The 13248-nt window shown below is 39.4% G+C and overlaps 1 protein-coding gene across 8 annotated transcripts in view; it reads left to right on the top strand.

Moving 5' to 3' along the window:
• AFAP1 (actin filament associated protein 1) overlaps positions 1–13248 on the top strand; it is a 114647-nt gene that overhangs the window by 74166 nt on the left and 27233 nt on the right. For all 8 annotated transcript variants that reach the window (XM_069014511.1, XM_069014516.1, XM_069014515.1 and 5 more), the window contains 2 exons: positions 2594–2773; positions 12152–12244. In XM_069014511.1, the coding sequence (XP_068870612.1) occupies positions 2594–2773; positions 12152–12244 (273 nt within the window). The remainder of the gene's footprint in view (positions 1–2593; positions 2774–12151; positions 12245–13248) is intronic.

Genomic DNA, 13248 nt, shown 5'->3' with positions numbered 1-13248 from the left:
TTTAAACTAAACCTTTGCCAGCTGTTCTGCAGTAATTACAGATGCAGTATTCACGTGATGCACAGCTGCATTATAGAAAGGATAGAAACAAGTGGATGTATTTATTCCTTAAGCAAATCTGTTATGCTTCTTTCTGGTGGGAGGCACCAGTGAAAGATTCCATGCATTATCTGCTCATATATGTCTTTTTGTTTTCTGAAAAGAGAGCTTAATTGGGGGAAACACTTACTGTGTGTCATTATGAGCAAACTAATGCTTATATTAATCAATAAGTTGGGGTCTTAGGCTCTCCTGCCTTCCGATACGGTGCTGCCAGCTATTGTACCTAATTATGTAACTAACAGTTACTGCAATATCCCAAATGTTAAAAGCTGATTAACAGGTGATGGAACATTTTCTGTAGCACCTCTCCATCTGTGGTGGTACAATGTAGCTTAAGCTCGTTGACTTTCCAAGTACATTTGTGCTTATGGCAGTATGGAACATAGGTGGTTATGAAATGGAGGTAAGAGGTTTCTGAAAATATAATTGAAATAAATTTGCTAGTTTGCAGTAGCTTTAATTTTTTTTATCCTCCTGTATTTAAATGTTGAAAAAAAATGTTCATTCTGATTCAGCTTTTATTATATTCTTATAATGCCGTTATCCTTAGTGCACATTTTTATCACCATGTATCAGTATCATATCAGATTTCAGGACCATCTGATAACAGCTTGAAGAAAAGAAGGCAAGAGACAGAGAAACAGATTTTTCCCTGAAGTCACACAGCATTTCTTCTACAGTTACATTTATTGTTCCATATAAAAATATGTTATTTTTTATATTTTCATTTCCTTTAGCCACATGTGTGGTCCAGAAAAGCTTTTTTTTCCCCTTACAGTGGTCATCTTTCAGTAATTCTATAATGGGGATTAAGAAAATAAAAATTACAATAGGACTCTAATGACCAAGTTACACAAGATTGGTTTATTGTTTGAAGGAGGACTTGGACAGTTAACTTATGAGATATGCAAGTAAAACAAATACATGTTCTAAGGGATTAGTAATTGCTTGTGTCATAAATGCAGCTGTCATCATAAACCAAAAATATTTTAATTAGAATTAGACATTAGAAATAACTTTTAGTATGGAATTGTTTTTCACATAAAGTCCTTTAGGGAATCATTTTTCACTTACAGTCTTTCAATATATACATACTTCAGTTTTAGCAATTTATACTTATAAATAAAATATTTAGATTAATATAAAAGGAATTATATGCTGTTTATAGGTTCTTAAAGTGACTAATATTGTATATCTTCAAGATTTCATAGCTTGAAAACTTAGTGGTTTTTACATGTTGCAAACCTAAAATCTGTGACCAAATTGGAGAAACTGTGGTATAATGGGCTTTGGAGAGGGAAGGATTGTCAGTGATCTGCAGAGGCTGATTTAGAGTTGGCTGTATTTGCTCAGCCTAACTTGTAGTGTTTATAAGATACTTCTGTCAGCTACTGTCTTCCTGACAGTTGCATCATGGCATGAATATTGCTGCAGACGTGCAAAAGTTCATGTGTTTTTCTCTATTCACATAAATGCTCAGCTATTCTTTGTATGCAGATACTAGTTAGCCTTATTGATTGTCAGAGACCCCTTTATTATCAGATATCTTTTTAGCCTTAGTGCTTATTTGTATGAGTGGAAGCATGATTTACATAAGTATGTAAAATAGCTGAACATTCATATAGGGAGTTAAACATTGTTCTGCAATCTGGCACTGCAACAGCTTTGGGAGCCTCAGCTGTACCAATGTGCTGGAAGGTGGGAATAGAGACTGGGTCTGTAGGACAGGTGATGTAAAGAGGAACCCTTTGTCTTCAGATCACCAGTTCCAACACAGAGCAGCTCATCAGTGATCCAGCATGAAATGGCCGTTCCTTGACAGCATTTACTTATGGGGGAAAAAACATAAGTTACCTCAGTTTCAACTTAAGTTGTAGCCAGGAGATTACAAAATAAGGTAACATGGAATTTTATGCAGTTTTGTGCAGGGACTATTAGACTGTATTAACTGAAAAAGTGTGATTTTACCCACTTTCCATGAATTTTGTTTTACTTATCTCAAGAAAAAGAACAGATAAGTATGTTATGTGCCAGTGTCTTTGAAACTGCAGTGTGTAGGCGCTGATGTAGATTTGCCTGCATATCTGGTCTGTCGCTGGAGGGCAAGGTAAACATCTGGGCTTTAAGGTTGTTAAGGTTACAAGTTTATTCTGCTGCTACATGTGAACAGATATCCTAAATCACCCTCTTCCTACCTGATCAAGGTCAAGGTTGAATCATAAGGATAATGCAGAGACACTTAATGCTCTCCATGTGTTGTACCTGTCCTGACCAATAAGAGATGTCTATTATTATTAGTCTGGAAGTAATTTTGCTTTACAGAGTGGATGAGTTGGCTCTGGCTGAACTCTGTGGCATGTGGCAAAGGGATGTGTAAAATATATTCAAAATTTTAAAAATTAAAAATACAGCATTTCTACATAATAAGAGCTTTCCCCCAAGGTTCAGAAAGGTAATATCTAACTCTGGAACTTTCCTTATGTTTATTTAGTGTTACAAAAGCTCCAAGGACCAGCAGCCCCAGATGGAGCTGCTCCTGAATGACTGCAGTATCACCTATATTCCCAAAGACAGCAAAAAGAAGAAGCATGAGCTGAAAATCTCTCATCAAGGAGCAGATGCCCTGGTTCTGGCAGTGCAGAGCAAAGAGCAGGCAGAACAGTGGCTAAAGGTAAGGGGGGGATTTCTGACCAACAGTTTTCCTACCCACGAAGTACTCACATTGCTCAGTTGCTGTTAAAAATTGAGACACAGACAGCAACTTCCATGCAAATCCAGACCAGTTAAATCCCATCTAATTTGGGACAGGAGAAATACAGATTTTAAGTTCAGGCCGTGAAGCAATTCCTCAGGGTTACCCCAGTGCTGCTGCTGTGATGGTTTGCACTGCCAATGACACAATAATCTGGCACAGAGAGGACAGGTGGCAAATTCCCTTCCATCTTCTTCTCCAGCTTATTTTCCATAAAGATTTGGTGGTTAGGGCACCTTGGTAGTGAGTGGAAGGTTTAAATTCCCTCAGGTGAAGGCAGCTGGCACCCATATTATTTTTGGCACAGTGTCAACTTTTTAAAAAGAAGGTTCTCTGAGGAGATATGTTTTTGAATTGATCTGGATGGAGACAAATCCTTCAGCGTCCTGAAGGCCATTCAAGTTACTAATTCTGGTTCAGCAACATACCATCTGTTATCGTTTGTCCTGGGAATGCAGACTTCTGAGAAAATGGGATTTTGTCATCTTCCACTCCTCTCTGTTCAATGTCTGCAAACATGGAAAATCCCAAGGCAAGGGCTGCAGTTTCAGATCCTAACCAGATTACTAGTATTTATGTTGGACTTTGCCAGTCTCAGAGGTGGAGGTCAGTGAAGTAGTGTGGGAAACTATCACTGCAGTTGCAGTAGCAACTGTTTTAAGACCTTGAAATCCAGCCTTTTAAATACATGTATGAGTCTGAATGCATCAGACTCATCAGGCATTCTCCATGCTGTGCTCTGATCTAACCTTATATGGTACTTATTTCTCTAAGAATAAATTGTATTTTTCCAAATACAATTGAATTAAACACATAGGAATTTCCTGAAGGCAGATAGTTTTTCTGCAGAAGAGGGAGACATAAAATGCAGCTTAAGAGGTATAAATTCTGCTGTGGGTTAATGTACTAAATGGAAAATTAATCCGTAATTTCCTATTTTGCAATATTTGAATATACCTTTTGGGGGTTTGTGGTTTATGTGTGGTTGATTTTGACTGTGACTTTGTATCCTAGCTTAGAAAATGCTCTCTCTATTGTCAGTTTAATAGCAACTAATCACAGCCATGTATTTGTTAGGCTTCTTCTAACAGCAGTATCTTGGTCTAAGTTTTAAAGTCAAGCAGCATACAAGTGTCCCACTAGTTCAGCTAGCATTTCAAAACCACTGATTGGAATGAAAAGAAGTTCATAAGTCATATTGCCTTCCAAGGGAATTCCGCTGTAATTAGATCATAGTAACTGCACTCTTATTTCCTGTGTTGTTCTAAATTCGGGGTTAGTAATACTGAATTCATTGGCATCTATCAGACGCTCTTTCATAAAAATCGTTTTATTTTTTTAAGTTGTATATAAAGCATCCCCACACAGGCAGACAGAGCAGTACTAGATTTTTCCATATCCCAGATGCATTCCTGCTACTTCAAAATGGAAAAAAAAGAGAGATCTTGTGCAGTTGCATGTTCACACAGTTGTGTATTCTGTGTGTCTGCAAAGCATTTGGAGACAGTCTGACAGCACTTTCTTTAGCTCCTTCATGCTGCAAAGCTCTCTATTAATAAAATCTTTCAAGTACATGGCAGTGTTACTGCACTCGACTTCCAAGTCTTCAGTGCTGCTTCAGCCCTTTGCTTCTGCAGTACAAGTTGCCCGTCCCACAGCTAACCAGAAACGATCTGTGCAGCTCTTGCAGCAGCTTCAATGTTTTCCAGAAGAAGTATGGCCTTTGGAGAAGTAAAATAAACATTGCTTTCTGTATTTTTAAAAACACACCAAAATTTAAGGATTTTTAAGTTATTATTTTAAGTAATTGTGCTTTGGTCATCAAACCCTACTCAACATTAGCTTCTGTAAATCATGTGTGGCTTTGTGTAGGACATTCTTATACTGAGAAAGAGGTCACGGCTTCATCTTGGGAGATTTTGGCATTCCCTGCCTGCCCTCAGAGGGTCAGGGTCCTTCCCAGTGCTCTGTCTCTTACATGTGATTCTGTAGTTAATAAAACAGGCAGATCCAGAGACTGCCATAGAGAAAGGACTCTGCAACCACATTTTTAAAGCATAAGATGTCTTCTTGGTCAAAGGTACTACACCAGTATGTGCCCCTTGAGGCAGGTGATCACCCAAGAGCAAGGGGTTCTCATGAATATAAGTGTTTAGTGTCACATTAAGGCTTTACTCTTGATATTAAAAAGCTCAAAATGGCTTTTGAGGCCAGATTGTCCTTTGAAAGCTAAAGCAAATTATTTTTTTTTCAATTCATATTATGTAATCAGTATGGAATATGTTTATTAACTAAATAATTTTAAAATATCTATTGGAAGACAAATTCTAAATCTATTGGAAGACAAATTCTAAATCAATGCAGAATACTTTAAACTTTTTTTTTGTAAAGATGACGCCAAAAAAGCCCCAGCTGATAAACCTAGTGCAAATTGAAGTCTAGACTGGAAACCACAAAGGGAGTTTCAGATTTACCAGCTAACAAATGCTTGATGAAAAAAGATAGCTGATGTCACCAAAGAGCCTGTCAAGATTTCAGAGGAAGGAGCAAAGCTAGTACATATTCAGGCTAGAGCTGAGATCATCTTGGTAATATGGTGGGCAACAAAAAGTGGTGGAATTTTCCAGACGTGAGTCCTATAATGTTCCCACAAAAATGTACATAAAAAAATGTGTGCAGTTACACACTCGGACCCAAGAATGATCTTTTTCCTTGTGTGCTTGAGTATATGTGCATCTGTGTGTGCTTTTGTGGTCAAGTAAGTTCTGACATTTTCCTGTTTGTCTCAGCACATCCAACAGACTGGTGAAACTTTGCTTATTTGTCAGCATCCCTGGGAAATGCTGCATTAAAAATAAATGGACTAGTAAGAACATGGCCTTACAAGAAGATGCTTGATCGGTGGCTTCGCTTGTACCAATGAATGTGCTCTGTGTGCAGAACCCTCAGACTAGGCCACAGAAAACTGCACTCAATATTAAAAATGCATGGATGCCAAAGAAATTAATTTCTGAAGTAACTTGTTGTAGAAGACTGGTAGAAGAAGGAAAGGGTCATGGTGACTGGTCCCAAGGCCTTCTCTTCCTCCTAACATTTCTCCTGCAAAAATGTATTTCAGATTTCTCCTGCATGAGAGGTAATCTATCATTCTGGAGTACTGGCCTTGATTTTCACTTTTCCCTGATGTTAGGCACCCTTTGTTAACTTCATTTTATGGTGCTCCACCACTGTGCAGCAATCTCTTCAGCTGAGGGTCTGTAATTGAGCAGCGAATCTTCCAGCTGTAAGAAGATATTTCTTCATCTATCATTTTGACAGTGCTCAGTCAGTTCTGAACTTGTTGTAATAAGGGGATGTTTTGCCCTAAAGAGAGAATAAAATCATGGTTGGGGCTGTATGCAGTCATGCAAAGACCCTGCAGCATTCCTCATAGGGCTGTTTACCTGGTCGGCCTACCCAGTTTTTCTCTCTGATTAACTGCATGTTGTCTCTCATAAAAGTCTTTGAAAACATCTCTTTTTTTCATTGCCCTGAGCTTAGTGAGGGGAGTCAAGTAACTTCTGATCTCCAATCTTAATGTGGACAGTTTCACTGAAGAGTAAACTACTGACAGAACTTTCTGTAGCCAGTTTACATCGGCATAAAATTGAGCTTGTAACTGTAAACATTGTGTGGCTGCTTTTGCTTTCTATGGGAATTTCCAGCTAGAGATCTACAACACTTCAAACATTGCTTTCTTGGCTTGTGTAATGCTCCCCAAAGAGGTTATTATCTCCATTTTGTAGATGAGTAGAGTCAAGTGATGAATGGTCAAGCCTTAAAACTAACTAGAAAAAGTGTGTTTGGGGATGCATACTCAGTACCAGTGATTTCCATGCAGTGTTTGTTAATTTATAAGAAACTTAAAGAATATACTATGACCCAAGATAGTCAGTCCAGGTTCTTTCTCCACTGCCCATCATCACCAGCAACAAAGGCTGTGCAAACTAAATGAAACCTCCCAGGAATTATGCCTCTGTTGTCTCCAACAGATGGTTTGAAATACCTCAGTTCAAGTAATAGCAAGGTCAATGAGTTTGCATAAGAGCTATTTAGGGCCTCACCTGCAGAGGGGATGAACCAAGCTGCATGTGGGAGTTTTGACTAGTCTGCAGGACTCTGCCAGTGGGCAGAGCCAGAGGATCCCAGCTTGGCTGTGAACCAAAGTGTGTGGTGTGGGTGTGGGTGTGGGTGTGGGTGTGGGTGTGTGTGTTTGTGTGTGTGTGTGTGTGTCCGGTACCATGGAAAATACATTACTTAAAAAAACCAGATGTATATGTAAATTAAAAAAACCCAACCAAACCACCCATGAATACAGAACCACAAACATCCTATTTACTTGTTTTCTCAATGATAATTTTTCTTTGGGTTTCCTGGCTAAAATCACAAATCCAAGCTGTAGCAGTCAGAGCAGAACACAGGAAGGCTGGGATTTTCACCACTAGATACTATTCCTCTTCTCTCCTACTTGCATCTTTGGGTGGAAAATTATTTAAATCACACCTAGCTCAGACTTAAGCCCAAAGTGAGATGTGCATCTCCCCACCTCCCAGGCTGGGGATGCAGCTCCCTTGGCACAGGGAACCTCTGCCCTTGGGGCAGCAGTGCCTCCTGCCACCCTCCTCAGCCTCCTTCCTGGGCTCTGTCGGATTCAGTGGCCATATATGGCAATGGACTTCATGGAAATAATGCTGGAGAATTGATATACAGGGGTTGTCTTGGTTGAGTAAGTCAGAAAAGTATTTTTAAGAGGATGTACAGGCACTAAAGACAGGCTCGCTGTCTGCTAGTCTGCCAGAATCTCGTCCTCGCTTTGCTCATACAAATGGCAGTAAGGCAGAAAGATTAATCTTTTCAGGCTAAGGGATGCTTGAGAATAATGTTTTCCAGTACAGAAGGTACAGGGGGTTTCTTTTTGAGAATTGAAGCATAGGCTATGATGGGAATAATTTCTGCCTTTGCTGCCTAAATTTTCCTCTATGTATACTCCTTGGGGCATTTCTTCTCTGCAAAACACTGAGAGAGTTTTGCTGCTTTCCTAAGGAGGAGGGTATTGACACTAACATATGTTGTATGAAAAAGTCCACAAGAGAGAGAAAAGGAGGATTTAGTCATGCCAAAATGACAGAGAGTCCCAAAAAGTCAGTATTCTTCCAGCGGTGAAAAAGCAGTGTTTCAGGCATGAGAAATACTGACTTACGTGTGGAGCCAAACCCTTTTCCCTCTGCTGTGTTGTACTTAAGCAGATTTCAGCTTTGCCATATTCCTATTTCCAGAGTTAAGTGGCAGAGCCAAAGGATACAGCCCATCCCATTTCTAGCAATTCCAGTATTTGTAAAACATTTGAACAGAGCAGAACAAGTGGGTGGGTGGCTGGATGGATTTCTGGCCTGGTTATGTAAAGTAAAGCAAATGTGCAGTCAGGCTGTCAGCTTTCTGTCTTAAACTCGATCATATTAAAAGTGTGAGCTTCTCATGTGAGTTCCACGAGAATGCAAGACAAAACAAAATGCTGTAATCACATCCCTGTTTTAGGGACAATCTGTAGCTTGAGCTCATCCATGGTATCCACCAGGGGAGAGGTCTGCAAGCTCCTTGAGCACAGGACAACTTTTAGTCCTACTCCTTATCAGGTTCCAAAGAGGTCAGCCACAAAGAACTATCTATAAATATACTTTTACTCAGGATTTGTTTGGTTTCTTTTCAGCAGGGGCTGGCTGGCAAGCAGCTGGCTTTCTGGTTTTACTACAGAGCCCGTGCTTTTTATCTGGAGCTTGGAACTTTAAAGTAGCCAGAAGAATCTAATTTACTTTTTCTGACTTTGCATTTATAAAGAATAAATGTAGGGCAAGCATTTTGCCTCCAGTCTTGGTGTGTCTTTTAAAATAAGATACAAGAATTAAAGAAATTTGTGGGTGAATGCAGGTAGGAAGTTTTTATAGTAAATGTTAGTGCCTCTGTAGTAAGATAGTTTTAAAGAGAGAAATATTCCAGACACACCATGTGGCAGACATTCCAGTGACTTCAGCCATGGCTCGGGGCAGGGAATCTTTCCAGCTTCTACCTGCAAATATTTCCCCTCTGTACTTTATGTCACCATGCCATACTCTGATATATATCCTGATCCACCTGGGGATTCAAGATCTAAAGCCAGGTCTGATGAGAAGTGGCTGAGGGAGCTGGGGGTGTTTAGCCTGGACAAAAGGAGGTTCAAGGGGGACCTTATCACTCTCTACAACTCCCTGAAAGGAGGTCGTAGCCAGGTGGAGGTCGGTCTCTTCTTGCAGGTTACATGTAACAGGACAAGAGAAGACAGTCTCAAGCTTCACCAGGGGAGGTTTAGATTGGATATTAGAAAAAAATTTCTTCACTGAAAGGAAGAGGCTGCCAAGGAAAGTGGTGGAGTCAGTCCCTGGAGATATTTAAAAGACTGTGTAGATGTGGCACTTAGAGACATGGTTTAGTGGTGACTTGGCAGTGCTGGGTCAACAGTTGGACTCAATCTTTGGGGTCTTTTCCAACTAAATGATTCTACAAGACTATGAATAAGGAATAATAATACAGTTCAGGTTGCAGAAGCTTTTTCCAGGTCTGCATTTACTGCATTTTCTGCATTTGAAAGTGGCGGTTCTGAAGTCTGCTAATTGTAACATTGTAATGGTAATTGTGGTACTTAAGGTTCTTGCAATGGAATAATAAAAGATTATTTTAAACATATTTTAAACATATATAGTTTTGAGGCTATCCAAAGAAGTACAAGGTCTTCAGTTCTCTGATTACATTTGCTCATACACTTTAAATATTGGAATAGATAGTCTATTTATGGTCTCAGTTTGATTTTCCTGGCAGATCACCCTGTGTGTGCGTATATGTAATGTACAAAGGCATTTGTGGTGAGAAAAAGAGAATTATTTCCTTTCTCTAATGTGTGAGATAATTGATTAAGCTATTAATGGAATATTTGCCATCACAAGGTATTCTCAGTGCAGTCTTCTACATGATGCCATTTTATTAAAAATAACTCATTTGGGGATTCCTTTTTTTTTTCCTTTCTAGTTTTGCAGCTATTGAGATACATTTATTCATATTTTTACACATTTCATTGCAATGGATAAAAGTTTGCTGAACTCCATTCCTCACTCTCACACACTTTTTAATGAAAATAGTGATCTTTTGTTTTCATATGGCTCCAGAAGATGGAACATAGAAAAAAAATGACAAGAACTTTTGAGTCTTGTGATTGAAATTATGCAAGTTGGCAATACTGGTGGAATGTTTTATCCTTAAAATTTTGAGCTAAAGCTATATGCATGTAAAAACCAGATTTATAATGGCGGCTGTCTGCAAACGTAATTATAGAGAGTGCATCCAGGCAACCATTATATATTAAAGACATTTTATCCTGGTGAGCTGGAGAAGAGTGAGTTTTATGCTGTGCATTGAGCACAATTATATTGCACATAGAAGGTGATGAGCAAGTCTTTGCCAGTGAACCTTTTGAACCCACGAGGTGTTGGATCCTTGAATATGCATTTACTTCAGATCCTGCCACTAACTCCCTTTTGACAATGTGTCATTTTTTAAATGAAAATTTAATTGCAACCCAATTAAACACTTCAGCTTCTCATTAAATATGTGGGGTACGATAAGAACTGGATTCACTTGAGTGCATGACTTTGCACATGCTATTGAGTTAGTGCTGCCAAATCATTTCCCTCTGTTCTGTCTGTAACTCCCATTACAATCTTCCTTTGCCAAAATTAACTAACTGTGTGGTGTGAGCAGATGCTGAAAACATAAGCCATTGAATCAGGGTCATGCAGGAGACAGAAATGAATGTTTCCAGAAACTTTACAGTCACATTTCACAGGAAGAAAACAGCAGTGTATTTACACCATACAGAGGACCAACGATTAAAAAAAAAACAAGACACATTAAAAAACTTCTTATGATTTTGGGAAATTCAGGGCTTTGTTTAACTCTGAGGTGCAAATGCTCTGTCACAGATATATCTACATTTTCTGTTACAAAGGACATCAAGTGCCATGAAATGCTGGTCTTTTTTTCTGGAACAAAATATAGGGAAGGCTAGACAGTCAGGAAAGAACGCTGAAGTGTTTTGAGATTCTAGCTCAGAAATAAAAGTGTAGGTTCATTCCCCAGCTTTGGTTAGATTTTTTTATGTGTCATTGAATGAGTGATTTCATCATTCTTTTGTTCCTGGGTTCTCCCTCTGTAAAATGGGGCTGGTGCTCTTCCTTTCTTTACAGCCCATAATGCCTGTAATTTATGATGTGCTCCTGAGTAGCAGAAGGGTCTTTGTAAGCCCATAAACATTTGATTTGTTTTAGCTTCACCCTTAAAGGGAACTTAACTGCTGAGAAAGGACTGTTTGGTGCCATCCTTTGCTTTTTAATATTTCCACATCAAAATTGTTCTGTTTGAAACTCAGCATGAGTTTGGATCGAGAGCCTATTCTCATCAGCACAAGCAATTTCAGGCTAATAATGGGCTGGTGGTAACCTCACAAGAGATAAAGACCTTAGCTATGGCCATGGGGAATCATCAAACATCTTTGCTCACTGTGTATTTTGACATTTATATAGTTTCAGATTTTTAAGTTCTTCAAATTCCATCAAAATATCAGTAAATTCCTGGTTGAAGATTTTTCTTTAACTTTTTAGGAACAGAAAGTGCCATTTCCATTTTCTACAAACATATTTACAATTAGTTTGACCTTTAAGTTAACGTGCAATTATAATACAAAAATGCCATGAAACACCCCTATGCAGTATTAACTCTGAATCGATCAGCACTTCATTAGTTCTCTGATAGGAAAAAAAGAGCATCTGTGTGGTGTATTATACAAAGCTCTTGTCCATTGTCTTGAGGGACCTTGGATTTAATCCATTTTTTCATCGTTGTAATGAAATCAGTTTGGTGGTGTCTGCTAAGTTCATATTGCAAAATTAGCACATGGAAATCAGCAGTGATACTGGTTTCTTCACTGAGGAGAGCCTTAGAGCTTAGTTTGTCTAGAAACTGAAACCTTCCACCTCTAGACATTATGTCTCCTTCAGGTCATACATGAAATGACTTAGGGAAGGGGCATGGAAAAGTTGTTGTAGTGTCAGCCTGCCTGACACCTGCCAACCTAGCAAATGTGTGATTCTCCTTCCCACCTGCTTTCACAGCCATATATAATTTCTCTGATTTGTATTTTATGAATAATTAATAAGTTTTGCCTTGTCTTCTAAGGTTATAAAAGATGTGTGCAGCAACTGTACAGGAGCTGTAGACTCTGATGGGCCATTGTCTAGTTCTCCAGTACATAAAGTGGAGCTGGAAAAGGTAAAATCATCAAAATGATGAATGCAAAATTCCTTATGATTACTCAAATAGACACTGGTAGGCACTGGATGTAAATCCTTGCTGCCTTGTGTTACTGTTCCAAGCACACAGTCCCTGTATTGTGTTGGTTTGTTTGGATATGTGCACACATCCTGCAGAGTTGAGGCTTCTGCCATGTCAGTTTGGCCACGACCAACCAGCAAGCTGGCTCGGGTCCAGCTTCTCTTCAGCCATAGAAGGGTGCAGATTAATGGGTCTGATACTTGTGCTGAGATGCAGAGATGGTCTCCAACAAATGCAAAGAGCAAGCAGGGGTATCACTCTTGGGGAAGAATAGATGAAGATTATACCAAGATTTTAAGGGAAAGTCTCTTATTTTGGGGAATTTAGTCCTTGAGGACCTCCCTGGGCATGCTGAGGTCACTGTTTTGGCAGACCCTTTCAAGCACTCGTGTCTCAATAGAGAAACTTGGCTACTCACATGTGGTTGTCTTCACTGCCTTGACTCAGCAGGATGTGAGAGCACGAATTGGGAAAGTGAGCAGCTTTGCAGTGAATGATTGGTGCATTACCAGCACCAGTTTAAGCCCCTGCTCTGTTAAGGCATCCATGTGAGCAAATCTCTCTGCAGCCCCTGCTTAAAAATCCCACTGACAGAGGTTTCATCAACCGACTCCAAATGGCAAGTGTCACCCCTCTGGTGGAAGTGCACCACTGCCAGCAGGGTTACATTGCTTTATCCTGGGAACTGTTCCAGGACAGCCCAGACTTCCTGGTTTCATGGGCAAAAGCTGTTGTGTTTGTATGTTTGCACACACCTACACAGTATTGACCAAGTAGCTTACAGAGTTGTAAAAAAGGTTTTTTCGGAAATACATGCCATGAAAAGGTGTAATTTATCTTGTCATTCATTCCTTTTTATGATGATCTGCAAATCTTCATGGCTTTGCCACTTCTGAGTAATGTGGTCACCAAAGCTGTGCTGTCATAAGCTCTATCTGCTT

This window comes from Aphelocoma coerulescens, chromosome 4, assembly GCF_041296385.1.
Source record: "Aphelocoma coerulescens isolate FSJ_1873_10779 chromosome 4, UR_Acoe_1.0, whole genome shotgun sequence".
Classification (NCBI taxonomy): domain Eukaryota; kingdom Metazoa; phylum Chordata; class Aves; order Passeriformes; family Corvidae; genus Aphelocoma; species Aphelocoma coerulescens.
This window is presented reverse-complemented; position numbering and strand designations above follow the sequence as displayed.